The sequence below is a fragment of the Fusarium verticillioides genome, chromosome 11, assembly GCF_000149555.1.
Source record: "Fusarium verticillioides 7600 chromosome 11, whole genome shotgun sequence".
NCBI lineage: Eukaryota > Fungi > Ascomycota > Sordariomycetes > Hypocreales > Nectriaceae > Fusarium > Fusarium verticillioides.
In genome coordinates this window covers 497,092-522,080 of record NC_031685.1, presented here as the reverse complement: position 1 = coordinate 522,080, position 24,989 = coordinate 497,092, and the positions used below count along the sequence as shown (strand labels likewise).

Sequence of the window (24,989 nt, the reverse complement as noted above, 5' to 3'; positions counted from 1 at the left end):
TACGTCGGTGTGACCTTTGTGTGAAGGGTTATAGATTCTAGAGAGTTGGTATGGCGAAAAGCGTAGCAGTGTTTGAGTAATGAAATGGCAAGAACATCGTTGGAGAGATTTATGAAAGTGGCACCATTACTCACGAGGCTTAAGCGAATAGCTTAAGAAGATTTCTCCACAATCAAAGTTATATAGCTATTAGCAATTATAAACTCTACTATCTTTCTTTCCTTTTGCTGTCCATTCCATTTTAGCCACGTCTTGCCCAGGTACCCTATTCAAAAATGCCCACCGGCTTAAAGTTCGACAAAAGGAAGTACACCTCTCTCAGTATCTCGCCCAACTTCTTGTCGTCAACCTGGGGACCGCCGTCATCGTCCTTACCCCATTGTTGTCCTCCCATCTCTACATAGTGCCTTGCAAAGTACCGTATTTTATCATGCCTAAATGCCCATTTCAGATCCCGGGGTGTTAGTTGTTTCAAAGCAATTCTGTTCATGACGATCAAAGCGTCATTCCCTTCCGAGGCCAGTATTGTCTTCGGTTTCTTCACCCTTTCCGGTCGATTTTGCAAAAGCCATTGCTTCTTCTGGAAGCCTTCACCTTGGCCAATACGTTTGAGCGCCATGTGATCCTCGATGGCCTCATCAAGCTTGTTGATGCGCATTTTGGCCGATTTTATCTCCTTCCTGCTGCTCGGTTTCGAAGATGTGGAGTCGATTGGTTTTGTATTGAAAAGGACCTCAATAGCTAGCTTCATATCGGTTTTAATACCCGCGAGCGGCTGTTTCAGCAACGAGTCGTTTATAAACTTAGCCTGATCGCCCTCTTGCTGTAGGTTGAAGATCGTGGCGAGGGTAAGGGGAGAGTAGACAAGTCTAGTCCATGGAGCCGTCTGCTCCACGACAAGGCCAGTGGCCACGTGAGAGACTTCCCCAGTATTCTGGTCTTTGATGACCTGAAACTCGCCATCATCGGTGAAGACCTCGATTAATTTGTCTTCCCCGCCGTTTGCAAATGTAAAACTTACAAGGTAATGGGGGTTGCCGCCGGTGATGATAGGCTGCCAGCAAACATCAGAATATTGCAGAGCCCCATCGAACACAGAGTCTTCTATGTCCTCAGCCCATGTAAGCCAGGCCCAGAAAAGACGATAACCGACGGTAGAGTTTTCTATAGCTGCATCAAGTTTTGTATTTCCAGCCTTCAAATCTTAGCTGCGCCACTCGCAAAAGAGAACACACAGACGTACCTCCAGATGTAGAAGACTTCGGCATTCCGTAGTAAGCTTTTCCTGAACCTTACTCCAGTCAATCCTGCCTTTCGGAGTGAGAATTCCCGGGGTACCCTGCTTAAATGGTTAGTCTAACATATTTGTAAAAAGAATAAGTTTGCATAAACTTACCTCTCTCTTCAGCCGATAGCCGTATCGTTTCTTCATTTTCTCAAATTCAGCTTGATTCTCCACTCTATGTGGTTGATCAAGTATAGTGAGATCGTTCATAACTGTCTCTTCTCCTTCATCCTGATGTTCATTGCCGAGGTACTGATTGATATAAAAATCCTCGTAGGCTGCTTGAATTGTCTCGATGTCACTAGTTGAAACGTATCCCTCTTCGGTAATCAACTTTTCATCTTTATTATAACTTTCGTAAACATTTTTGTAAAGGGCTTGCATATAATCAATGTCGTTGTGGTTGAAATTGAGATTCTTGATGGAGGCAGGCTTGTTTGTATCCAACCAGTAAAATGATCTGGTAGTAAAAAGGCCATCAGTCTCACCGAGATCGCTGAAATACCTATGAATAGCAAGCAGAACGTCCCAGGCTGTTTTGTATTAATATGAGATACCACAGTGAACAAGTTTGGCATGACTCACTAGGATGTCCATGCTGGGTTCCTGGTGTCACCAGCAGACCCTCTGGTTTGAGATATTCAATGAGGATATCTGTGATACTTTCTGCCGGCTTACCGGCAACGATGGGGTTAGTGCCAGTAGCCGGCTTCTTTTTGGATCCCAGGTTCTCCCTGGTTGAGCCATGATGGTCCAGCTTCATCAAATCAACCTGACCTCCTCGCTGAAAATGCTTGCTGAGCCATTCTTTGACAATTCCCTTGGCCATGTCCGGACTACCGTCACCCCCAGTATAGTAGGAGCAGCGAAGATTATCGGGCCAGTATAAAATTGCAAGAATTGACGTTTCGTTGCGCGATGGCTCCTTCACAAAGCGACCGCCATCGCCAATGCCAATACCATAGCCATCGGCTCCGATGACGCAAAATCGGGGTTGGGCTGTTGACTGAGCTGGCTTGTTACGCCACGTGCTGTCAATATCTGTCTCTGCAGAGCAAGGCTTGCCGTCCGAGTTGAACTGCCGGGTACGGGTGAAAAGATCGATGCCGACCAATGGTTGGGTCGTTATGCACCGAAGTCCTGCTTCCTCGATCCAGGAGCGCGAAGTCTGAGCGTCAAGTGTATAGGATTTTTTGGGTAAACCTTGGAGAGCTGGGTTGGGGTGCAGAGTGAGACCGCTGTGCGTCATGAATGGTTCAAGGTATTTGTAATCGAGCTCTTTCTTTCGGTTGATAAACATGGCTCGGTCCAACGCGCCACAAAGGAGCCAAGGCTCCTCACAGAAATACTGCTTTGCAAACGTTGATGGTGGAGTCCGACCTGTAGGATCACCCTCTCCCTTTTGAACGAAACGGAATAGCTCGAGATCAGTTGACAATAAGTCGCGCACGCCACGATAATGGTCTTCGTCCCAATGTGTTACGACCCAGTTATCAAACTTCCATTTAGTGCCAAGTTCGAGGTCAATGTGTCGCAACCCTTTGAGGATCTGGACCCAGGCATAGTAACCTCCAGCGTTGGTGCCGCCGTCCATGAGAAAGGCTTTCTTGACCTGCTGTCCATTCACACCATTCCTTTCGATGAGAAAGTGTGCTGAACAGTCGCCAAGAGGCACTGGAATCTGGTAGTTGGCAACTCTCCATTCAGGAGTGCTGTTCTCGGTTTCAATAGTATTGTTCTTGTGTTCCATGATCGAAATTATTGATAATAGTGATAGGAGTTGGCTTCTATTGTATAGGTAAGATGTAGAAGACTGAGATGTAAGAGACCACCTGAGGTACCTTTATACTCTTCTGGAGAGACATTAATCCCTCTACGGAGGTGCCAGGTCATCAGCCATGGTTCTTTGACCTTTTATCTCTGGAATGGTCTAGATTGCTAATCTTTGGGAGTATGTGACACTCTGTTTGTCATCCAGCTCTGAGCTACATGCAATCCATGCATATTGGCAATAGCGCATAATGCTTGTAATACGGCTAAGTAGAAAAGACTATGACACCCGAACCGCCAACAGCGCATTCGTCAATCAACTTGGAGACGGGCGTGGAGTTTTGAACCCAGGTTCAGCCAGCCACAAATTTTCAGCTCGATAAAGATACACCTCTGTTTGCCCGGGTCCCTGTAGTTAAACAAATGGTGATGAGCCAGCCATTTTCGATTTAACCAGCGCATAGCAGCTCAAATCGGGAAGCCGCGCCAGTATATAAATACAGGCTAAGAATAATAAGGTATTTTACTTTCAGCATATCCACCATGACCATCACACCACACACCTTTACACCTATAATGAATCAGTAACATAGATATAAATATCTTCTTAAATTCTAGCACTAGGCCTTGTTTAGCCGCTCCCGCGTCAATAATGCTTATCAGCTAGCCACCTAACAACATGCCCAACAAGAGCTAAACCATAAATAGAAAACCCCAAGCCTGAACTTAGTACTCCGTAAAATGGCTAGTAACGCTTACATTCCAGCGATACAGAGAGGGAAAACAAATGTCAACTTGATCATCGACAAGGTAAAAGCTAAGTTATACATACAATACCAGACTTTTAATCGGTCGACAATGTGTTAAAATCCCCGGATACTCGGCTTACTCCCTCGTGCTCTGTAAATCAGGCGCTGGGATATAAACAGCTCAGTCCGGTTCTCAGGGCAGCTCGTTAATCCCCTTGCTCCTGGATACCAGATCACAGACTAAGGAAGCGGTGATCACTGTCTTGAGGCCTAATGGCACTCCGATGAAGTAAAAAGAGGGATATTGCTCTCAGCCTACAGAGTTGTTACGTCATTCTCCAGCTTTGCAGGTGGGATTATGTCCTCGCGGTCCCAGTCATCATGTCCGTTAAATGCGATGTGATCGATCTGGCGAAATTAACGTAGTGTCGACAGTTCAGACAGCAATTTGAACCTGTTAGAACTGCATCAGTGGGCTGGTTGTTACGTTGATAGTACCTAGTGGTTGTCCGTTGCTTGAGCTACCTAGTGTTTAAATTCCAACCGACCTTAATATGCCATGAAGGTGCGAACAGTGATTAAAAAACTCTACCATTGTCGCAACTCAGCTATGGCATCTGCTATGGAGCGGTATGTCCTACTTCACCCAGTTCCTAACTGCAATACGGCTGAAACATTGGAATCGGGACCAAACTCTCAATATCACCAGGCAACCACGCGTGAGTTTAATTTCCAGACGAGGATACCATGAGGTCTTGATTGTCGTCGGATAGCTTCTTGTTCAGAAAAGGCAACGGGTCAGATCACAGAGTCACTCTTTGGCTGCCTACCAAAGAGGGAAATCATGGGAATTGCAAGACTTGGGTGGAGCTTGAGATTTCTGCCTTCAGTACTGATGAGTTCGAGTACACCAAATGGAAACATACGTACAGTCACTTACTAGAAATTGAGATAAATACATCTAGTCAATTCCAGGGCTTGGCGAATTTGACAAACGAGATACACGCCTCTCTGATTTCATGTCCACAATTTGCGTGAAAGAGGGGACCATCTCACTCAGCAACTGACCGTTAAAGCTTACCCAACCCGGCATTGGTATACGAGGCAGAACGAGATTAAAGACAGTCTGATTGGGGTCATGTAACAAGCAAGGACCATCAATTTTGCCTCGATGAGTATATATATATACATTAATAATGTTACAAACAGATTTAATAACCAATACCGCCAGCCTTGTCCAACGTCTCCTTGCACATGCGCAGAAATACAGCTCCTAACTCCTTTCGGTGCAGAGGAATAAGACTGAAGAATAACGATGCCGTGACGCGGAACAATGTCTTGCGATGTAGCCTCACAGAATAATTGTTCTTGAGAAAGTCAAAGAACTGCTCCTGCAACTCGTTCAACAACTCAGTATCCGCCTCATCCAACAGCGGCTTATCATCCTCAAGCGCTCCCGTGAGGTCATAGTTATTAGCGCTCATGAAGAGAATGTAATCATACCCGCACAGTGACTGCAACACCTTTCCGAGATCATAGTTGATGTCGCCCTCGGGAGTTAGGTAGTTCTCCAGCTGGCACCGCACATCAATAAAGCTAACGGTCCGCTCGTCGTCTGAAATGATGGCGTTGCTGAATACTGGATCACCGTGGATGACGTTGGCGTGAACGCCCTTCTCCTCAGCCTCGTATGTGTCAAGGAACTCATCTAGGCGCGCAAATAGCGAGGCAGCTAGTGGACCCAGCGCGTCGTAGCGATCGCGGTGCTGGAAGTACCTGCTTCGCAGCTTGGTGCCGTAGTTGGCGTAAATGTTGATGGGGTGATCGCCAGGTCTCTTTGGTGCAAACTTAGCATCCAGCGCCTCTGGGACGTCCATGACGGGCTGTGAGGTGGTGTTTGGTGCAGTGTGAATAGTATGCAGAGTCTCGAGGAACTTGGTCAGTCGACCTTTAGTGATCGAGCGACCCACGAGGAGATGAGAGAATGTGCGCCCACGGCGGTTCTCCATGGTGATGCTGTAGGTCGAAGTAGCAGGGATGTAATCCACGCTATAAACAGAAGGGAAGATACGAGACAGCGTAGGCGGCATATGAGCGTAAAAGTACAGCTCACCAAGGATCGCCTCTGATTTACTCGACTTGATGACCTTGTCCCTGATGATCTGGACAGTGTTGAAGTCACGCGCAGCAATCATACCAGCCTTCTTGACATCCTCCGCCGAACTCCTACGGACTTGGCCGAGGCGGGGTGTGACTTCAGGCTCGTCGAGGATCCAGCCGAGTTCACGCGCTGTGTCGAGATTGGCGTTGACAGCAAGATCGTCCACGTACACGTCGGCGTAGGGCTTGCCGAAGTTGATCTCGTGGTAGGGAATCTCGTAATCTGAGAGCTGTTTGAAGGTGACGAGGCCGACGTCGGCGAGGACTCTGCCGGGGTTGCCAGAGTGAGTCTTCATTCTGCGTGCTGTTTGCTGGGAAGATGTTAGTACATAAGTTGAATGGTGGGTTTGTTCTACTTACGATGATGATGTAGTGACCGGCCTTGTACAGTTGCTGCACGAGACGAATGTTCTTGGAGATGGGTGGACAGGTGGAGTAGTCGCCCGAAACAGCAGGGACTCCAACGAGGGTCATGTCCAAGTCGAAACAAAACCTGCGCTTCTTCAACGTGGCAGGCATGCTGTGATTATCCTTCTTCAGAGCAGCGAGGAGCTCCTGCAGCTGCTCTGGGGTGCCAACGACAGCAAAGTCCTTCTTCTGGAGAGGCAAGCCGATGAAGGGAACACCGCTCTGTACCATCATAGAGATGACTTGTGAGGTATAGTACTCGCCGACTTCAGCACCGTCGGGATGCTTGACGTCGAGGTTCTCAGCGGCCCAGATCTTTAGGTCGGCGGCGGAGGGGAAGACGTAAGCTCCTGTGTTGGCTTTGTTGCTGATTGCTTTCTTCTCTTGGATGTCGACGATTCGTTGCGCACCGGGTCTGGCCATAGCAGTTAATATCGGGATGTAAGATGTGTATGGGACTGGCGACTTACGATTCGTTTTCTGTCTGGATGTAAGAGAAGATGGGCTTGTCGCCTTGGTCGATGAAGTAGAAGCAACCGCCATGGCCGCTGGGTAGCTTGCGCACAGATGACAAGATGTCATTCCAATAAATCGTATCGCAATCAAGAGATACTGTTCTATGTTGCAGATGCTCCTTGGTCATGCTCTGGGTGACCATGTATAGCTGAAGTGAGGCAGGCAGTGTTAGACAATGGCCACGGTCATGGTTGGAGATGTACTTACAGTCTCACTAGCACCCTTCGTTTGATGTCTCAACAACAGCAGCTTCATGTTAACCTTTGGAAAGTTCTTGCTGACGAGCTGACCGATTCTGAACTCATGGTCAATCTGCTCATTGACAGCAATCCATAGAGTGTCCTTGGGGCGAAGGCTGAGATTGTCGATCAACCATAGGAGCATCGGCTGTCCAACAATGTTGATGAGGGGCTTTGGGAAACGGTAACCCTCCTTGGCAAAGCGGGAGCCGATACCGCCAATAGGAATAATGACATTGACAGGCTCATAGTCATCTCCGTGGCCATTGGTAACAGCGTTATCATGAATGTGAGGCATGATGAAGGATGCAAAACTATCGCCGAGTTTAACAATGAGGGGATTGACTGTGACGAATCTCGAGGTGATCAATCACTTTAAATCGCCCTTCACCAAGGCTGCTTTTGTGCGGGAGTAGTTAGTCTCCTTCCCTTCATCCATCGAGCTGGAATCTCAATCCCCAAACCGCAGTTAGCGATGTTCCAGAGGCACGCCACTCCCTCGAGACTTCCGCCGAGAACGATTTACAAACCGGTGTGGCCATAGCTCTCGACCGAAACCGGGTTCGGCGCGCGCCAGGAAACGTTCTCGACGGGATGTACAAGGTTTGGCGTTAGTTCCATCTGAGAAAGCAAGGAATGTTGAGTTGATTGTAGGGGAAAAGATGGACGAGTAGATATCGCGACGGAAGGCGTTCCGGGGTCTTCTTTAGCGAATCCAAAGTAAAATCAACGGTCTGGATCTTCGATAGCTACCATGGCAATCCCGTATCCGACGGAAGGCTTGTTGGAGTATGTATTAGACTGGCATGCCTGTCGCCGCATTTAGTCTAGAGCGGGAACTTCTATAGTCCGTGGTTGACACGGCTCCTGTAGATATCATGAGACAGCCGCGTGGCACCGACTGATGTGAAACGCATCGCCAAGCAAGAAGAATGTAATCTTAGAGTGCTCGTATTACCTAATGATTGTCGTGAACTTTTTGCGTTGATAATGTGCGCAGCTGTAGCAATTGCTTTTTACTCCAGCGCCCTCTCACTGGAAGCTTTCCACGATGTCCGTATTGGGCCTGATCACTAAAGCGGCGCGCCACAAAGATACACTAAGGTAACTAACAAAGATACACTAAGGTAACTAACAAAGCTTGCACCAGTAGAGATAAATGGAAATAATGGAATGGCCCAGACATGTCATACCGCAATCTGGATCTCCCCCGAATTATCTGAACGCAGATCCCTCACACAATCCCCTTGTTCTGCCTCTGGACCCTTGGCCGCAAACAGGGGCGAACAGAGAAAAACAAGCTTCCAGCCCGGGTCCCGGCAACGGAAACCCCATTTCTCGGTGACACCTTTCAGCCCTAAACACTTAGACGCTCTAGAATCCCGTTTGGAGCGCCCACTACCGAATACAGCATGCCTCAGGGTCCCTGTTCCTGGTTAGTGCTCAACCGCGATTCGCCAAACTTTACGACTGAGGAATGTGGCGTATCGTCGAGTTATGTGAACGAGGGCGAGCTGATATCCGTGGCGTGTGTTCTCGACGCAGGAGCATCGTATCTTTACGGTTGCAGAGGTGTAAGCTACTTGTTAAAGTGATACTAAACTTTCACCGCGCACTTGGTTTTTTCCCCGTTCTTTTCTCATTCTCATCAGACGACGCAGAAACAGAATCATGTCTGCAACACGGTTTCTACGCAAGCTGTCGCTGCGCAACAGCAGTCCCCAACGAGCAGCGTACATCGCTGCGCTGGGGCTCGTCGGCATCCAAGTCGGTATCGGCGTTATCATGAAGACTGCGCAGAGCGGTGGTTCATATGCATTCTCACCATCGGGGTCAATCACCATCTCCGAGTTTCTCAAATTGATACTCTCTTCTATATTCTTCTACCGCGAGTGTAAGACCAGAGCGCAGACGGGCGTTGGGCCCTCGACGAGAGGCTCGGATACGGCGTATGCGTCGCTGGCGGATGAGCATCGGGACTTGGAGATTCAAGATAAAGATGGGGAAGCTTCTGCGCTAGACTCGGACGATGAGGGGTCAAGAGATTCGGGGCATTCTGCGGCGCCGTTGCCTTTTGGGCTGCGGACGTTTTGGGGGTATGTTCGTGGTGAGGTTAGAAATGATGTGCGGTTTGGGTTCTACAACCTGGCGCTCATTTACATTCTTATCAACAACTCGGTTAGTATTTCCTGTTATCTTGGGTGTTGGAGTATGGGCTAATGATGATCAGCTTTTCTTGAGTTATAAGATGGCGGATCCAGGCACCATCCAATTGACGAAAAGCGGCGTCACGCTCATCACAGCCTTGGTCATGATTGCGACTCTCAATCAGCAGGTGTCCAAGACGCAATGGATGGCAATCGCCATGCAGGTATGACTCAATCTCCAAACACTCCAAGAGTCATTGACTGACAAATGACTGTTCACAGCTTAGTGGCCTAATCGTCACACAATATCAGCCCGGCAAGGGCGCTCTCTACCCTCTCGACACATACGCCCTTCTACTCTTTCAGGTGTTCCTCAGCGCATCGTCGGGCGTCTACAACCAGGTTCTTCTGAAAGCAGATGATTCGAGCCTTCACGCCAATAACATGATCTTGTACGCCTCTGGCACAATTGTCAACTTCTGTTGTCATATCACCATCAAGTGCGTAAGCTCTAACGAGCCGGGCTTTTTTGAGGGATATGGAAGCATTCACGCCTTCTTGGTCATTATGAGTAATGTCTTTATCGGCCTCGCAATCACTGCCGTATATAAATGTAAGTCCAGGCCTCCTGTCGTTCTCCAAGAATGGCAAGCTGACCAACGATTCTCCATCTAGATGCCGATGCCCTCGTCAAGTGTTTCGCGACAGCCTTTTCGACCGGAATATTACTCTACCTAGCACCTCTCATCTCAGATACATCTCTGAGCTTCCTCGTTGTTCCGGGAACATTCATCATCTTTGTCGCTACCTGGCTCTACATGGAGAACCCCGCTCCCAAACCCACCACCACGAAATCCGATACGGATCCCAAGACCGGCTTCTTCTCCAAACTCGGCGCCATTGTTCAGAACAAGAGGATATTGTTCATCTTCATCAATACTCTCATCACAGTCATGGCAGTGATGGCTCTGGCGATGTACCAAGTCGCCATGCCGACCAAGTCTATATCCACTACACCCACTGATGCAAGCACGTTGGCGGTGGCAACAACGCAAGAGGCCGACCCTCCAAAAGTCGTCACATCGCCTTTTAAAAACACCATGGCCTTCATCAGATGGAACTCCGTTCATCCCGAGCGCATACCAACTCTGATGAAGTACAAGCCCTTCTTCCGCGATATTCACATCTCAATGCCAGATATGATGAAGGCTGAAGGACGCAAGCCAGAGTATCACAACATCACCCATGACCAGAGCACCCTCACCTTTCACATCTACCAACAGGTCGCCGATACAATGCAGCTGATCCTCGACCAGGAGCCTGAAATTGACGGCCTCTTTTACTATCACTTCGACGCCTGGATCGATCCTCTAGCCTGGGGCGGTATCGATCATAACAAGATCTACTTCCCCATGACATGGCCTGAGATGAAGCCCGTAGGACCCCAGTTCTCTTGCATGAACGACACCAAGGGCTATGACTGGGGTGGATGGGGCGGTCCTCACTACCATCTCAAAGCTCAACTTGCAAGCGCTCAGCTGGATCATTTGGATCTAGGCTTCAAAATTGACATCAACGAGTTTTGTGTCGGCTGGAGTGACATCTACTTTATCCCCCGCAAATTCTTCAAGGACTACATCATCGCAGCACCAATCTTCAAGTCCTTCGATGTCTTCCACGAGGTCGGCATCCCAACCATGCTGCACATTATTGAGCAAAGCCATCGCGAGTCGCCCTACGTGCCAGCAATGGAGTTGTTCTCAGACTGCTGGGGTTACTGCTGCAAAGATAACCCCAGCATCTACGATGTCACGACATATCGTTGCGGTCACCGCCTGGATTACCGTAATGAACAAGTGACGGGGGCTTTTTACGAGAAGCTCGATGCAGAGGCCAAGTACCTTGGGCAGCCTATGAATGGGTCACATGTCGCGAACCTCACTGAGATGTTCCCGCCAATAAAGGAGGAGGATAAAGCGAAATTGCCAGTGACGAGGAGGAAAAGGTAGTTAGCCAATAGATACTTGGATGAGACTGCACTGTTAAAAGCGCGATAGCCAATGAATTTTGTTACTTTAACTTTAAGACATACCTTGGTTCCGAGAATGTTGAAGACGATCATCAGGTGGAAATGTATAGGTTGATGATGCAACACGGCCACGTATCTTGGCAACGAAGAATAAAGATTAGGTTAATTGAACCAACTTTAGGATAGTTTAGGCAAGTTTAGTAAAGTCTTAGATTACGCGTTCATCTCTTAGGTAGGTCGGCTACTCGCTGCGGCGGAATGGCTGTGACATCGCTAAACACAGTCTGAACTCCAATTGATGCGACTTCTTGTTCTTCAAAGAGTCGCCTGTAATTTAGAACTTCTGACATAGACGCATGGCATTCGTGCTAACTATCTTACAATCGTGATCCGTAGCTCGGCATCATTACCGTTATCGAGAAACTTCACCTTCAGTCGGCGCATTGACAGAATGAGCATCCGTTGTCTTTGCACCATCGTGCCGCAGTATGCTTTCCTGTGAGTCAAGCTCCGCGGCCCCGGACCCGAGATATTTTACATTCGTCATGTTTCCTCGATCGTCGCTTCGCAGTTTCCTGCTGTCGCTGAGCTCGATGTTTGGGCCGGTTCGGGAGTTGCCGTAGTTCTGGTATCCGGAGGAGTTGTAGTTTTTGTAGCCGGGGGAGGATCCGAAGGCTCGGCGGCCCAATAGAGCGTCTACGAGGGGTTGGAGGACTGGGATACAGCAGGCGATGATGATGGTGCTCGCTTCGATGCTGGCAGGTGTGAGGTTAGTGGTCGTTCGTATGCCAGCGCATATCGTGTTACTTACACAGTCCAGATCACAAGGTCGGATGTCTCGTCTATCAGTTGTTAGTACAAGGACGCGACACAGGATACAAGTCACCTACAAGAGAAGTCTTTACTTGCAAGCGATGGTAGACGGGTGCATTTGTAGATGGCTACAATGGTAGCGCTAGAGTTGGAGGTCAGCATCTTTCCCGATCAAGGCGACAATGCGAAACCTACATTGAGCCGATACCCAAAGCAAACGACAGGGCAATTTTCTTCCGTTTGTTCATTTGAAGATGGAACAACACCACGGCAGGGTACACAGCAAGGTACAAGTCTGTAAATGCAGACAAGGCTGGTCAAATGTCAGCATGGCATCCTGTCCTGGCATCAACGCGTTTTACCTACCGCCCGCAAAAATGGCAAAGTTGACAAGAACATAAGGACTCCAGCACTTCTTATCAGTGATCGAGAACGTCCACTGCGACTCGACAGGGGAGCATTGAGCAAATAGAATGATGATACACCCTATCAAACCCATCATGCAACATCCAGCCAGCACCCATAGAAATATCTTGTGTAATCGTCCGGGATTCATGAGGCGTGTGATGAGCGCGACGACAGCGAGCTTGGGAAACCCAAAGGCCATGACGCCAAACGGGAAGCCCAAGATAGTGTATAGAATGACATTCTGCTGCTGCGTCACGTTTAGAAGATCAAAGTGTCTGCCATTGCCGTTCTTAACAGCCACAACTGTAACACCGACTTGGCACCACTCGAAGATCTGAAGCTAATTAGCGACACACAGATAAAACTTGCGGGGGAACAAACCACTGCAACTATTGTGAACCAGTCATCAAGGTGCAGTGCGCCTATGATCCTCTTTCGCGTATACACACGGCCAGCCACAAAGATTGTACTCAGAATAGAGACAGTGATGACTAGCCCAAGAATAGTCGGGCCCTTATCAGCGTCGAGATACGCCTGCGTGTGATGGGGAGAAGACATTGTCTGCCAAGCGCACACGTATACGAAAAACAACTCAAGAAAGAAGGAAAAGGTCTCATTCACTCATGTTGGATGGGTCAACTCCAGAGGATTGGGTCTTATGTCCTGCAGGAACAAGTAGACATGTTTGCCGAAAGGGGGGGAGGCATGGCTGTTTGATGAGAGGCACAGGAGTCCAACCATGCTATACCATGGATCATCGAACCTTTTGTCAGGAATCTCATCACAAGCCAGGATTAAGTTTTGGTAACGTGAAAAGGAATTTTTGTTAATACGACGCTGCTGAAGGATGAGCAACCATGATGCCGCATTCGCCGAAACAGTGCTTTTTCTATCGCTAAATGTGTCGACATGTCTCAACTTGGCCGACTTGAACCGTTGAAGTGGCTAAATCTTGCAAGGAGGGCAGACTTGGAGTAAAAGGACAAGGTTGTCGGTGGAGTGAGGTTGCAGATTGTCGACGCGTACCAACAACCAACAACCGTTACGGAGATAGTGGGGGCCATTTCCGATTCCCCGACTGAGACTGAGACTCAGGGGTTAGCACGAAGTGTCGATCCAAACCTTCCGAAGGATGTGTCGCCAAGGATTGTTGTAACCCTTGCTTGACATCAGAACCAACTGATATGATAATTATACTTCTTCAATCCCTGCCGTGAAAGACAATTCCTGGCATGCTCTGATCAGACCACTGCAGTGGTAAAGAGAGCGAAGATAGATGCTGTCTATTAAGATATCTAGACATAACATTAACGAGTACTCCGTACCTACGCTTTACCGCGTACTTATATCGCGTTCCTCGTATATTCGGCTATTCCCAGTCGTCATTTTGCTTGGCACACTGCGACCCAAAAGCGGCTCAATTGGCGAAGCGGCCCAATTTCCCGGTACCAGTTACCAACTGTTGGCTCCACTCTTGGCGGCCACATTGCTCCATAGCATGCATACTTTCTGATATCTGAGTTTCTTCTGTATCACATGTGAATATGTTATAAAGAAGTATACTATTCTGCCATGCTTCCATGTAATATTTCCATCAACTCCAAGAAGCTATAGTCTTCAGATGAACTTCGTTTACTTCCAAGGATCTGTTCCACCTTCTAGCCATCTCCTCACTTGCTTTGGGCCTGGTGTCAAGTTGTCCTCTCTTTCCCCTCTTACAAGGGTTTGAGCTGTGTTGGTTCGACGTAGCACTCGGCGAAGCCCCTGATCAGGATCAAAACCATGCTGTTGGTTCAACGTTACAATTCCCAGGTTCGCAACGGAGCTTTGTCCCAGATACCCGTTCACTTAACGCAGATCCTTCTCTGTGTCCCGTCAAGCGCACCAATATCGTCGTATGACCCAGTGATCAGCACTCGCAGACGAATCACTGCATCTTGTCATAACCTTGGTATGCAAAAGGCTTACCAGGAAGGTGGTGTCAAGCCGTTTCGAAGATCTTCTGAATGCAACCCGAACGACTGGTTCTCTGCGAAGATGTCCAATTGGTCGATTTTCACTATTGCATGCACGAGGATGGACCTGTAACGGTTGGAGGAACAGGTTCGGCCAACAGCCAAGCTATCATGCCATGCATTGACGAGCTCTGGGCACTTCTGTTGCTTTCCTTTCTTTTTTATTGCTGTTGCTCCCTCCTGAATCACTCACTCATTGACATTACCTACCTTGCTTCCATTTTCTCAAGTGGATCATACACAGGCATTTCTTTTCACAAAATCATTCATTATGGCTGACACAACTGTTTCTCACACAAACGGACATATCGTCCCGGAAACGGAATACCGCGGAGCCGAGAAGAAGCTCGAGGCTTCCGTCTCAGCTTTGAGCTCCTCTGGTTCTTCAGACGGCACCCCAGATGCCAACGGTACGAAGTCGGAAGAGCCCGATGTATCCATCGCTCTGAACGCCGCCAACATTGAAGCCGTTCCCTCCCTGATCAAAGAGATTAATTCTCTTAGTGGCGATCTAGATAGTGATGACCCGACAGTGCGGCTCAAGCTCATGGCCAAGGCCAAGAGCCTGTGGCAGTCACTCGAAACTCCCAGAGAGACCATGCTTCGTCATGTTTGGGCCGAGCCCTCGCTTCACTGCGCCTTGACGGCTGGTACTGTCAAGGAAGTTTGGACTCATGTCGCCAAGATTGATGGGCCTTTCAAGGTCGCTGATGTCGCGAAGGAGAAGAACATTGAGGCTGCTCTTCTTGGTTAGTGTATCAGTGTCTCAACTCCAGTACTATGTGACTAATAATATTAAGCCCGTCTTGTGAGACATGTCTCATCCATGGGATACATCACCGAGATTGATCAGGATACATACCAAGCCACAAACTTCATCAAGTCGATGGCTTTTCCATTCATCAACGCTGGCTACCCTTGCATGTAAGAACATCCCAGGCTCTAGCATACATCTATGCTAACACGATCTCTAGTTCCGGAGCCTGTCTCAACGCTCTCGGTCAATTCCACGAATGGGCCGACATCAACTCATGGAAAGATGCCACTGACATAAGCAACTCTCCCCTACAGCTTGGTTACAAGACTGAAAAGACTTTCTTCGAGCATCTTCACACCAACCCACCGTACGGCCAGCTGTTCCATCTTCACATGGGCGGCTACCGTCAAGGTCGACCGTCTTGGATGGATCCAGGTTTCTTCCCTGTTCAAGAGAAGCTTATCGATGGGTTTGAGAAGTCTGATGACTCTGCTCTTCTGGTCGACATTGGTGGCTCTTTTGGTCATGATATTGGAGAGTTTTGCCGCAAGTTCCCTGATGCGCCAGGTCGTCTCATCCTCCAGGATCTACCTGTCGTTATTGATCAGATTACTTCACTAGACAACAAGATTGAGCGAATGAAGTATGACTTCTATACCGAGCAGCCCATTAAAGGTAAGTAACCCTACATCCCTTGTCTTACGCTCTCTAACCGGAACCCAGGTGCTCGCGCATACTACATGCACTCCGTCCTCCACGATTGGTCAGACGAGACTTGTCTCAAGATTCTGGGCCAAGTCAAGGCTGCCATGAAGCCCGGTTATAGCAAGCTTCTTATCAACGAGAACGTCATCCCTAATACTGGCGCTCAGTGGGAGGCTACGGCTTTGGATATTATGATGCTTACTCTACTTGCTTCGCGAGAACGTACCCAACAGAACTGGGAGAAGCTACTTGGAGAAGCTGGACTTAAGATTAGCAACATTTGGACCGTCGCGAATGGAGTCGAGAGTCTGATTGAATGCGAATTGGTTTGAACGGATAGAATTCACAGAGTCACGTAGAACACGATAGATCATACATACACGGCATGGTGAATAAAAATAAAGATCATTAGTATCTCAAAGAATTCTAGCACTACCAAGTTAGTTAAGTCGTCCGTAACTACAAGCATGTATGTCCCGAATAGAAGCAACCAGCCATTTCACCCCTCATCCGTTACTCCTCCCAGGAACATCATTCTTAAAATGCGTCATCATAGTCCTGTTACTCAATCTCTCCGTCTTCAACCTCATCTTCCTTTCCTCCCGACGAACTGCGTCCAATTCCTTCTTTCTCTGCAGCAGAAAACTCCTCTGTTCTGATGATGTCAGATGTATCAGACTCTGCTGATCTTTGACACTAAGCCGCGCTAGCTGAGACGCAAGAGCGGCGTCTTTCTTATCCCTGGCTGTAAGAGCATCAGAGGCTGCGTGGCTGGGAAGAGGTGCCCTCTTCTCCTCAGTGTCTTCCTGCGGCGATGTTCGACGTGGTTTTGTGACGGGAGCATCGCGATGTGAAAGGATCTTGCCAGATGATAGCCGAAGACTCTCGTTATCAACTGAAACAGCGTTCTCTCGACCATGAGCCTTCAGACCCTCGAGGTCATAAAACTCCTGCATCTCGTCTGTCAACTCAACCCTGCAGTGGCTTTTGTCTCTCATATGTTGCTGGATTCCCTCTACTGTTCGTCTCCGCGTACCGCAGTAGATGCACTCGCGATATGTAGCCACTAGGAAGTAGAGATACCATACCACAGTCTCCAAGTCGACGATTAAATGGTCTCGGAACGGTATCCGTAGACCGTGAGCTGTTTCCATGTGAATAAGGGTCTTATCAAAGGTTTCGTCGCTGTGTGTGCAGATGATGCATTTTGTGGGGTCAAATTCAGGGATCGCACTGTTCGAAGTTTCGTCTCCATTTTTATCGTCGCTAGTTGAGAGCTCATCTTCTGGGTCGCTGCTTGTGTGCGAAAATGTATCGCTGTCCTCAGTTGGTTGCTCAATTAGACCTGAAGCAGCCGCACGATTCCTCAAAGCTTGGACACTGAGGATATGTCAGTATGCACGTGTTTTGCATTATATGCATGTGATGAAACTTACTGAGCCTCACTCTTTGCATGCACTCGATGCTCTTGACTGTTGTCGAAGGAGACATCACAGAGTGAACAAGATGATTTCGTTGATGTCATGGTTGCAAGTGAATGTAGTGGTAGATTCGCAGCAAATGTTCAGCGAAATATGTGTAGATAATTCAGAGCGCTGTCTGCATTTAAATAAGCATCTAGAATTATGCTTCAGATGCGACAAGATGCTGATGATCGCGTGACTCACTACCGGGTGGGGCTGTCTCGATCAGGAAGCTGTTCAAAGATTCGCTGACGCTGGATGAATTGAACCTTGTCAGTCATTATGATTCATCCTTCATCAGCCAAATCCAGATAGTCAGGTATTTCACAAGACAAAGTCACTGACTGTCAGAAATTATTGTCTGACACATTCGCTCACTGCGATATGGCGCTATGAGAGAAGAGCATCAGCCACCTGTATCGCTAAACAAACTTTTATTGTAGCCATGAACCTCGTTATGTAACCAAATAAATGATCCCGACCGAGGTTTGAGTTCTCAGACAGAAGTGAGAAACTTAACATAATGAGGCACCAAACAGAGGTTGTAGTTATTAGAGCGACGGAATATTAAATTAGAATATAAAATTATTAAACACTTTTAAATGCTATTACAAGACTAATATTTGCCACTATGGGACCAATCTGAGATTCAAAACCGACTCCAGCCAAGAAAACAAGTATGAGATGACCGCCAACTCATTCCAAGCTTAGGCCTTCTTCTTCTTTCCAAGGTTCCACTTCTTAACTCGGAAGATGTAGTAAGAAGCAACAGCAATGAAGATGTTGAAGCCAATATAGGCCCAAACAATGCCAAAGTTGCGCCATCTCTCGGTGTAGTAGATCCTGTTACCAGCCATAAACTGGTCGGCATTGGACAAAGAACAGTACTGACAGTCCGATGTCGCATCAGGGTTCTGAAGCTGACCAGGAGCCTGCGTGAGATAAGCCTTCATGTACTCGCCGCAGGTCTGACCCGATGGAGGATTAAACACAGACACCTCGGATCGTGAACACTCAACGAGACGTCCACCCAGTTCGGTAGATACAACACCGGCAACCCAGTAGGTGAAAGGACTAACGCGATACATGAAGATCCAGAAACCTGGAAGAGCATCGGGAGACTGCAAAACACCATTGAAGGTCAAACTCATGAGGACCAAGAGAGTGACAATCGACGAGGCAGTGAGAGCATCAGGAAGAGCAGCGATGGTCATCTGAGCAAACGAGCTGGCGTACAGCATGAGCTGGACCATGAAGAGAAGAATGAGACCTTGGCGGGCTGAGCTCTGCACCCCCATGACAGGGTAGTAGAAGCAGGCATACATGAGAATGCCAGTAAGAGCCTGCCAGGGGATCTCGACGATGACGTTGGCAATGATGAAGGCCTTCCATGAGTAGGCCTTGCTGGGTCGTTCGCGAACTTCGTACAGGTCACGCTGGGTGATGAAGTGAGGTTGGATCTAAAAGTGTCAGTATACCGTAAGGCTAACGGTGGTAGGGGACTTACCTGTTGAACAATGGTAGAGAAGACTGTGATGATCATGAAGACGGAGAAGATGACATTCTGCATGCCGGCAAACGTGTTGTCAGGCTTGTAGAAAGAGAAACCAACGAAAAGACCAGAGACCGTGCCAAGAACGAGCTTCGACATGATATACGTGGGCATCCTCCAGTACTGCTGGAAGACCCGCGTGGTGACCTCGCGAAGCTGTGCACGGAAAGGCATGGCGAACTCGGACTGGCTGGCAGAATCATCTTGGGGGTTCTTTGACGACATCTCAGATGCAATCCTCGCGACTTCAGCTTCGACAGCGACACGCTCTTGGCTGCGCTTCCAAACAGTATGCCAATCTTCACCTTGGGAGCTGGTAGCGTTGTTGACAATCTCGAGCATCCACTCAGCTGGGTTCTCATCATCACCACAAGCCCGGGCACCCTCCTTCTCAAAGTAATCAAGAAGCGTACGTGAGTTCTGACCAATATCACCAAAATACACGGTCTTACCACCACGAGCAAGGAAGAGTAAGCGGTCAAACTCTTGGAACAGAATGGCGCTGGGCTGATGCACGGTGCAGAGGATAGCTTGTCCTGCATCGGCAAGCTTGCGAAGGAAGGCGACGATAGCCCAAGAGCTCTGGGAGTCAAGACCGCTGGTAGGTTCATCGAGGAACAGGAGGAGCTTGGGCTTAGCGGCGAGTTCAACACCGATGGTGAGAAGCTTGCGTTGCTCGACGTTGAGACCTTCTCCGGGGACACCGACGACAGCGCTGGCAAAGTCTCGCATGTTGAGCATGTCGATGACCTTCTCGACCCATTCATGCTTCTCCTCGTCGCTCACGGTTGAGGGTTGACGAAGCATGGCGCTGAAGCGGAGACTTTCGCGGACGGTAGAAGTTTCGAGATGAAGATCTGAGATGTGTTAGTACTGACAAGTCAATTAATGCTGGAATGACACTCACCCTGATGCTGGACGTATCCTGTCTTTCGCTGGAAGCTGGCATCGAGAGGTCTTCCGTTGACAAGCATGTCTCCAGTGATGACACCCATGGTAGTTCGCTGAGCCAAAACATCAAGAAGAGTAGTCTTACCGGCACCACTAACACCCATCAGAGCGGTGAGGGTACCAGGCTTGACCCAACCAGTGACGTGATCCAGAAGACGTCTCGGCTCACCCTTGATCTCAATATCATACACAACATCCTTCCAGGTGAAGATATCAGTCTGTGGCTCAAGCCCGGCAGTAGAGTCCTGACCCTCATTCGTCTTCTCAGGCACAGCGAGCTGCTCATTCGTAGCGCTCCTGTCAACACCGTCCTGAAGATGAGCGGGGACTTGACCGCGCTGGAAGACGAGAACCTCAGCCTTGCTAGCGGTCTTGGAGTTGAGCTCTGTTGCGATGAAGTAGATGAGCATGAATCCGACGAGGAATGCAAGGAGGATGCCAAAATTGCGCCAGACGTGGGAGTAGGAGTAGCGGTAGTTGGTCTCGATGAAGGCATCGCCACTGACTGTTCGCTGGCCTGCTACGGATCCGACGGCTGAGCAGATGAATGTATCGCCGCTGAGTCCAGAGTAGGAGGGGATGAACTGGGAGCAGTCAAACTCGCGACCGTGGAATTCATTGGCGACCAGGATCTCGAAGGCGTAGTAAATGGGGTTAATCCATCTGTGACTGTTAGCAGATACTCAGTAGAAAGTAAGAAGTCACTCACCTAATCCAGCCAAACCAATCAACCATCTGCGGAACACGAATCATGAAACCAGTATAGATAACAAGCGCCAATACCATAACACCAGCCAACATCATAGCCTGAGAAACCGTCTTCGTGACTGCAGCCATCGTCCTAAAGATCGCAGACATGACAAAAGTTGAGATATACGTGATGAGGAAGAACAGGAAGAAGTTACCAGGCTCACGACGAAGACCAGCCAAGAAGTACAGAATGATGTTGAACACAGTTGCCGAGATAAACTTGATCGGTATGTCCGCCACGATGCCGGAGATGGCTTCAGCAGCGGGGTGATAGAAAGCATAGGAAGCGTGCTTCTCGACGATAGGCCGCTGGGAGTACAGGTTGTTGATCTCGGAGATGGCGGCGAGTGCGTTCATGAGAATACCCATGAAGAGAACAGCACCTTTGGAGTAGAAGCTTGCGGATCCGTTACCAGTGCCGTAGTAGACTGAACCGATGATTAGAGACATGATTACATCGATGGCGACGTGTGTTGCTGTCGCGGAGAGATCGTTCCAGATTCGCTGGTACGCGCGCTTGGTCGTCAGGCGGATCTGAGTCGCGATGCTGATGATGTATGGAGACTTGTCTCGAGCACGCTTATCCTGACTATACATTATTAGCATTTCGTTGATCCTTCGAGGTGATGGGGGAACTTACACAAGCGCCTTGCGCTCTCTCAAAGGCGCAATAGCCTCAGAGCGGTTATCAGAAGGATAATCCTGCTGATACACCTCAATCTCCTCCCTCAGCCTCTTACACTCCGGCGAGTTATGCCAGTAGAGCTCAAACTCCTCCGCCGTACGAGGAACCTTGTTCTCCATACCCGGTCTGGCCTTTCGCTCCTGAGGGTTCGTCACGGAAGTGAGGAAATCGCCCGCTGTCTGACGAGCAGGACACTCCCAGCCCATTTTCTCAAAGTACGCTTTGGCGTTGTGGGCGGGGCCGAAGTAGATCTGGCGTCCTTCGTAGAGGACTACTGCCTTGTCGAAGAGGTCGTAGATGGCTTGGCTGGCTTGATAGATTGCTAGGGCGTTGGCGGAGCCGGTGTAGTCGGAGGCTAGACGGATGGCTTGGGCGAATTTGAGAGCGGTTGCGGAGTCTAGACCTCGTGTACTATATTCATGTTAGACTCACAGCTCATCACAAAATATAAATCACTTGTACTTACCTGTTATCCCATGCAGCCATTGGCGACTGAGCAAGCATCATCTCAGCAATGCTAACACGCTTTCGCTCACCACCCGAGACACCACGGATAAAGTCATTGCCGACCTTGGTGTTGTACGTATGGCTCAAGCCACAGACTGCCATGACGATCTGGGTGGCATCCTTGACTACTTCTTCACGAGTTTCAGCAAGGCCGAGCTTTTTGGGGTCGGTGGGGAGACGGCATGCAGCAGCGAACTCGAGGGTCTGGCCGACCGTGAGATGAGGGAAGTGCTTATCGACCTATTCACAATTGTTAGTAAACGTCAGAGTGGATTGATGGGATGCATGCCTCTTGGTTATAACCAGTCTCGCCCTTGAACTCCTTCATCATATCCTTCTGCGAGATACCGTTGTATGTAATCATCGCCTCCTCTCCAAGATGCAGTCCCTCAAGCTCACCCGTCATAGCCTTGAGAAGTGTGGAACATCCTGAGCCAGGCCGACCGAGAACAATAAGCGTCTCGCCACCTCTCAGCAGGCCATCAAACTGATGCAGAATCCTCTTTGGCTCTTTCTTGCCCGATTTCAAATGCTCACCAATCCTCAATGGCGCCTGAACAATATCTGCCATAGTCTTCTGAAGCTGCAGCGCCGCTCCGGTACCATAAACACTCAAGTTCTTGAATGCGACACCAGCGCTCTTGGGGCCGACACCTGCTTCCTGCAGTTGGCGCATGAAAGCCGGTAGCCATTTCGACAGATCAAAGGCTTTGTTTGCGGGGTCTAGTGCGGGATCTTCTTCGTTGATGGTAGCGATTCTGGAGGGCACGGTAGCGAAGCTCTGTCTGCGGCGTTGAGAAATGCCAGTTGCGATTCTTTGCAGTTCTTGTTGGTCTTGCTCGTCCATGATCATGGTGTTGCTTCGTGTAAGGGGCGATGGGCGGGTGTATGTGCCCTCGCTGCCCGTTGAATGCTCCATTTCAATTGAGTCTGGTGGACTCTCAATTGAGTGTCGCTCCGTCATTTTGAAGCTGTTGTTCAAATCAAAGAAAAGTAAGGTTCTCTCAATCGTGGGGCTGTTGTTTGTTGTGTTTTTGTGTGAATCTGACTGGAATGTGACTGTCGAAAAATAGAGTCAAGCACCTCTGACCCGTTGTCAGGCAATTGATCAGCTCAGCCAAAATTAAGATTAAAAGAGAAAGTAGTGAATTGTCTATGGAATGGGTTTTGACTTTCTGGGCGGAAATGAATTGGGCTTTAAGTTAGATAACAGAAACCTCATAAACTTCAACTCCCCCAAGTGCCGGGCCCGACAGCACCCCGACAATGCTGTCATCCTAGCCAAACGACGTGGTCGGAGCTTCGGTAGGGCCAAAGTATGCGTCTGACATACTTCAGCCACGCTGACACCCTATTCCATCGAGTCCATACAGTCGGGCTGCCTGCGTCCCCGCTAGTCCGAGAGCAGCGGCCGTCGACGCTGCTACGCATTGGGGATGACGAGGATTTGCTGGTTTGCGAAAAACTAAGTGAGCAATTAGGTTTGTGCCAGTGCCTTAGTGCAGTGGGCTTTGTCGATCTGCGGCCTGCGGAGTTATCGGGGGTTATGGCGAATCCCTGCTCCGTCCGCCATTTGCGGTGTCGTCCACGGAGGCCGGCAGCTGCGTTTCCCCGTGAGGCAGCGCTGAGTCACTCTCTCTCTCTCTCTCTCTCTCTCATTCTCGTTCTCGTTCGGATTTTCCCGATCTTGCATTGTGACGTCACAGTAGATCGTAGATAACGGTGTCTGAGGGGCCCGAAAAGTCCATCTGCGGTGTTTCCGTCGCATTGTTTTTCTTATTCGCGAGTCTCGGCACATGCAAATGAGGTCATAGCTCAACGTTCTCAATCGTGTCTGCGAATTAACTTTTTCTGCGCCTCTGCTGTTACGGACCCTTGGAGGTTAATTTCTCGGGATTTGTGTCAGCGCACTGTTGCATTGGCAAGTAAAATTGCATTGACACGGCAACGATACCAATGCGACGTGTTCTTTGTTTTCCGTTTAGAAAAGAAAACCCTATATGCTAACAAAATATCCAATCGACGGGTGGCGATCCTGCTGTCTGCAAGCCTTGAGATACAAACAAGCTACTGTATTTCGAAAAGCATCTCTAGAGCAAATCTACATCGGCTCGGCTGGCAAATAAGGAGTATGCCGTTACTTTATTTATTATTTAGTATTAATTGTTTATTTTATTATAGCATTGAGATCACTTGGAACAAATCTTGGACTGATTTCGGCCATAAAGACTTCTTATTTAGGGTAGCCTTGATGCATCGAGGAGCGGATATACGAAACTCCGCAAGCTAAAAATTGTTAGCTTATCCCGACCAGATCTTCATGCTAGCCATGTCTCGGATAAACGAGCACTCATTCTCGGTAGTTCATTTAATCCGTAACCTCCGATGTTCTAGCCCGTCTAGGGGCCCATCTTGATTGCCGATCTTTATGGTTCAATCTCGTTGTGTCTAGCCTAGCTTCAGGTTAGCTTGCAGTCTCGTCATCATTCTTATTAGTCTGGTTCTCGGTCAGTTGTCTAGCCTGGCCGTTTTCAATTGAGTTTCGTAGATTTAGAATCGTTTATGTTTTAGTTCTTACGGAACAATCACTGTTCCGACGGCGGCGGAATGGAAGCATCGCTGGCTGAACGTCGGGTAACATTTGCCGCCTGTCATTCAAGATCGAGTTGGCGATTAAGGACGATTCGGTGAGCTGCTGGATGTTCAAGACAATTCAGTTTTTAACTTCTAACAAGGAAGTGTTAACAGGCAAGTCGCTCTAAAAGTTGGAGATCGTCATCACAATGCAATTGTGAAGAGTCTAGCAGGTTCAATTATCCGTATCAACAGGGTCGTTGAGGCTTGATACTCGTGCCTTAAGCAGTTATATAATTGAGGATAAGCAGCGTTAATTTTTAACCATGTCTCAATTAAAATGCGTTTGTGATATATTAAAACCGGATCTCCAATCATACAGGGAAAGGTATACAGCAAGGAATACAATGAGGCTGTCTTCTAAACATAGCATCGGGTCTAATGTGACAAAGCTTTTATCAACCTCCCCTCAGCATTCTGAATATACCATAAAGCTGCTGCATTTT

At 48.7% G+C, this 24,989-nt stretch overlaps 7 protein-coding genes across 7 annotated transcripts; 2 read left to right on the top strand and 5 right to left on the bottom strand.

The window, feature by feature from the left end:
* Positions 1 to 265: 265 nt before the first annotated feature.
* FVEG_13018 (hypothetical protein) lies at positions 266 to 3,035 on the bottom strand (the record flags this gene model as incomplete). The annotated part of the gene is made up of 4 exons (XM_018902400.1): positions 266 to 1,195; positions 1,244 to 1,339; positions 1,397 to 1,818; positions 1,871 to 3,035. The coding sequence occupies 4 exons, from the start codon at positions 3,033 to 3,035 to the stop codon at positions 266 to 268; spliced, it is 2,613 nt and encodes an 870-aa protein (XP_018761116.1).
* Positions 3,036 to 4,936: 1,901 nt separating this feature from the next.
* On the bottom strand, positions 4,937 to 7,517 carry FVEG_13017 (hypothetical protein). The gene is made up of 4 exons (XM_018902399.1): positions 7,096 to 7,517; positions 6,843 to 7,036; positions 6,325 to 6,787; positions 4,937 to 6,275 (listed from the first exon to the last, which is right to left on the bottom strand). Exons 1-4 carry the CDS (start codon positions 7,423 to 7,425, stop codon positions 5,016 to 5,018), a joined length of 2,247 nt encoding a protein of 748 aa, XP_018761115.1. The 5' UTR covers positions 7,426 to 7,517; the 3' UTR covers positions 4,937 to 5,015.
* A 1,267-nt stretch (positions 7,518 to 8,784) lies between these two features.
* FVEG_13016 (hypothetical protein) lies at positions 8,785 to 11,445 on the top strand. The gene is made up of 4 exons (XM_018902398.1): positions 8,785 to 9,305; positions 9,358 to 9,498; positions 9,557 to 9,887; positions 9,950 to 11,445. Exons 1-4 carry the CDS (start codon positions 8,799 to 8,801, stop codon positions 11,281 to 11,283), a joined length of 2,313 nt encoding a protein of 770 aa, XP_018761114.1. The 5' UTR covers positions 8,785 to 8,798; the 3' UTR covers positions 11,284 to 11,445.
* Positions 11,446 to 11,493: 48 nt separating this feature from the next.
* Positions 11,494 to 13,248, bottom strand: FVEG_13015 (hypothetical protein). Its single transcript, XM_018902397.1, has 6 exons — positions 12,906 to 13,248; positions 12,483 to 12,858; positions 12,312 to 12,429; positions 12,194 to 12,258; positions 12,115 to 12,145; positions 11,494 to 12,058 (listed from the first exon to the last, which is right to left on the bottom strand). Exons 1-6 carry the CDS (start codon positions 13,080 to 13,082, stop codon positions 11,716 to 11,718), a joined length of 1,110 nt encoding a protein of 369 aa, XP_018761113.1. The 5' UTR covers positions 13,083 to 13,248; the 3' UTR covers positions 11,494 to 11,715.
* Positions 13,249 to 14,130: 882 nt separating this feature from the next.
* On the top strand, positions 14,131 to 16,437 carry FVEG_13014 (hypothetical protein). Its single transcript, XM_018902396.1, has 4 exons — positions 14,131 to 15,288; positions 15,340 to 15,463; positions 15,514 to 15,971; positions 16,020 to 16,437. The coding sequence occupies exons 1-4, from the start codon at positions 14,811 to 14,813 to the stop codon at positions 16,331 to 16,333; spliced, it is 1,374 nt and encodes a 457-aa protein (XP_018761112.1). The 5' UTR covers positions 14,131 to 14,810; the 3' UTR covers positions 16,334 to 16,437.
* FVEG_13013 (hypothetical protein) lies at positions 16,357 to 17,599 on the bottom strand. The gene is made up of 2 exons (XM_018902395.1): positions 17,438 to 17,599; positions 16,357 to 17,381 (listed from the first exon to the last, which is right to left on the bottom strand). Exons 1-2 carry the CDS (start codon positions 17,524 to 17,526, stop codon positions 16,508 to 16,510), a joined length of 963 nt encoding a protein of 320 aa, XP_018761111.1. The 5' UTR covers positions 17,527 to 17,599; the 3' UTR covers positions 16,357 to 16,507.
* Positions 17,600 to 18,017: 418 nt separating this feature from the next.
* Positions 18,018 to 23,092, bottom strand: FVEG_17422 (ATPase). The gene is made up of 7 exons (XM_018906664.1): positions 22,199 to 23,092; positions 21,869 to 22,149; positions 21,358 to 21,813; positions 20,677 to 21,306; positions 19,924 to 20,630; positions 18,972 to 19,873; positions 18,018 to 18,924 (listed from the first exon to the last, which is right to left on the bottom strand). The coding sequence occupies exons 1-7, from the start codon at positions 22,871 to 22,873 to the stop codon at positions 18,172 to 18,174; spliced, it is 4,404 nt and encodes a 1,467-aa protein (XP_018761110.1). The 5' UTR covers positions 22,874 to 23,092; the 3' UTR covers positions 18,018 to 18,171.
* Between the last annotated feature and the right edge of the window lie 1,897 nt (positions 23,093 to 24,989).

What these genes read in the sequence shown, in the direction of transcription:
- FVEG_13017 (XM_018902399.1), bottom strand. Translation starts at nt 7,425, where the DNA reads ATGCCTCACATTCATGATAACGCTGTTACCAATGGCCACGGAGATGAC. An exon ending in ATCCAGACAGAAAACGAATC is followed by an intron (nt 6,788 to 6,842) that starts GTAAGTCGCCAG and finishes TGCTATGGCCAG; the next exon opens with ACCCGGTGCGCAACGAATCG. An exon ending in CCGGTCACTACATCATCATC is followed by an intron (nt 6,276 to 6,324) that starts GTAAGTAGAACA and finishes ACATCTTCCCAG; the next exon opens with CAAACAGCACGCAGAATGAA.
- FVEG_13016 (XM_018902398.1), top strand. Translation starts at nt 8,799, where the DNA reads ATGTCTGCAACACGGTTTCTACGCAAGCTGTCGCTGCGCAACAGCAGT. An exon ending in ACATTCTTATCAACAACTCG is followed by an intron (nt 9,306 to 9,357) that starts GTTAGTATTTCC and finishes AATGATGATCAG; the next exon opens with CTTTTCTTGAGTTATAAGAT. An exon ending in GGATGGCAATCGCCATGCAG is followed by an intron (nt 9,499 to 9,556) that starts GTATGACTCAAT and finishes GACTGTTCACAG; the next exon opens with CTTAGTGGCCTAATCGTCAC.
- FVEG_13015 (XM_018902397.1), bottom strand. Translation starts at nt 13,082, where the DNA reads ATGTCTTCTCCCCATCACACGCAGGCGTATCTCGACGCTGATAAGGGC. An exon ending in TGCAAGTAAAGACTTCTCTT is followed by an intron (nt 12,146 to 12,193) that starts GTAGGTGACTTG and finishes AACAACTGATAG; the next exon opens with ACGAGACATCCGACCTTGTG. An exon ending in GACCTTGTGATCTGGACTGT is followed by an intron (nt 12,059 to 12,114) that starts GTAAGTAACACG and finishes CACACCTGCCAG; the next exon opens with CATCGAAGCGAGCACCATCA.
- FVEG_13014 (XM_018902396.1), top strand. Translation starts at nt 14,811, where the DNA reads ATGGCTGACACAACTGTTTCTCACACAAACGGACATATCGTCCCGGAA. An exon ending in CATTGAGGCTGCTCTTCTTG is followed by an intron (nt 15,289 to 15,339) that starts GTTAGTGTATCA and finishes AATAATATTAAG; the next exon opens with CCCGTCTTGTGAGACATGTC. An exon ending in AACGCTGGCTACCCTTGCAT is followed by an intron (nt 15,464 to 15,513) that starts GTAAGAACATCC and finishes CACGATCTCTAG; the next exon opens with TTCCGGAGCCTGTCTCAACG.
- FVEG_13013 (XM_018902395.1), bottom strand. Translation starts at nt 17,526, where the DNA reads ATGACATCAACGAAATCATCTTGTTCACTCTGTGATGTCTCCTTCGAC. An exon ending in CATGCAAAGAGTGAGGCTCA is followed by an intron (nt 17,382 to 17,437) that starts GTAAGTTTCATC and finishes ACATATCCTCAG; the next exon opens with TGTCCAAGCTTTGAGGAATC.
- FVEG_17422 (XM_018906664.1), bottom strand. Translation starts at nt 22,873, where the DNA reads ATGACGGAGCGACACTCAATTGAGAGTCCACCAGACTCAATTGAAATG. An exon ending in AGACTGGTTATAACCAAGAG is followed by an intron (nt 22,150 to 22,198) that starts GCATGCATCCCA and finishes AATTGTGAATAG; the next exon opens with GTCGATAAGCACTTCCCTCA. An exon ending in AGGATACGTCCAGCATCAGG is followed by an intron (nt 19,874 to 19,923) that starts GTGAGTGTCATT and finishes AACACATCTCAG; the next exon opens with ATCTTCATCTCGAAACTTCT.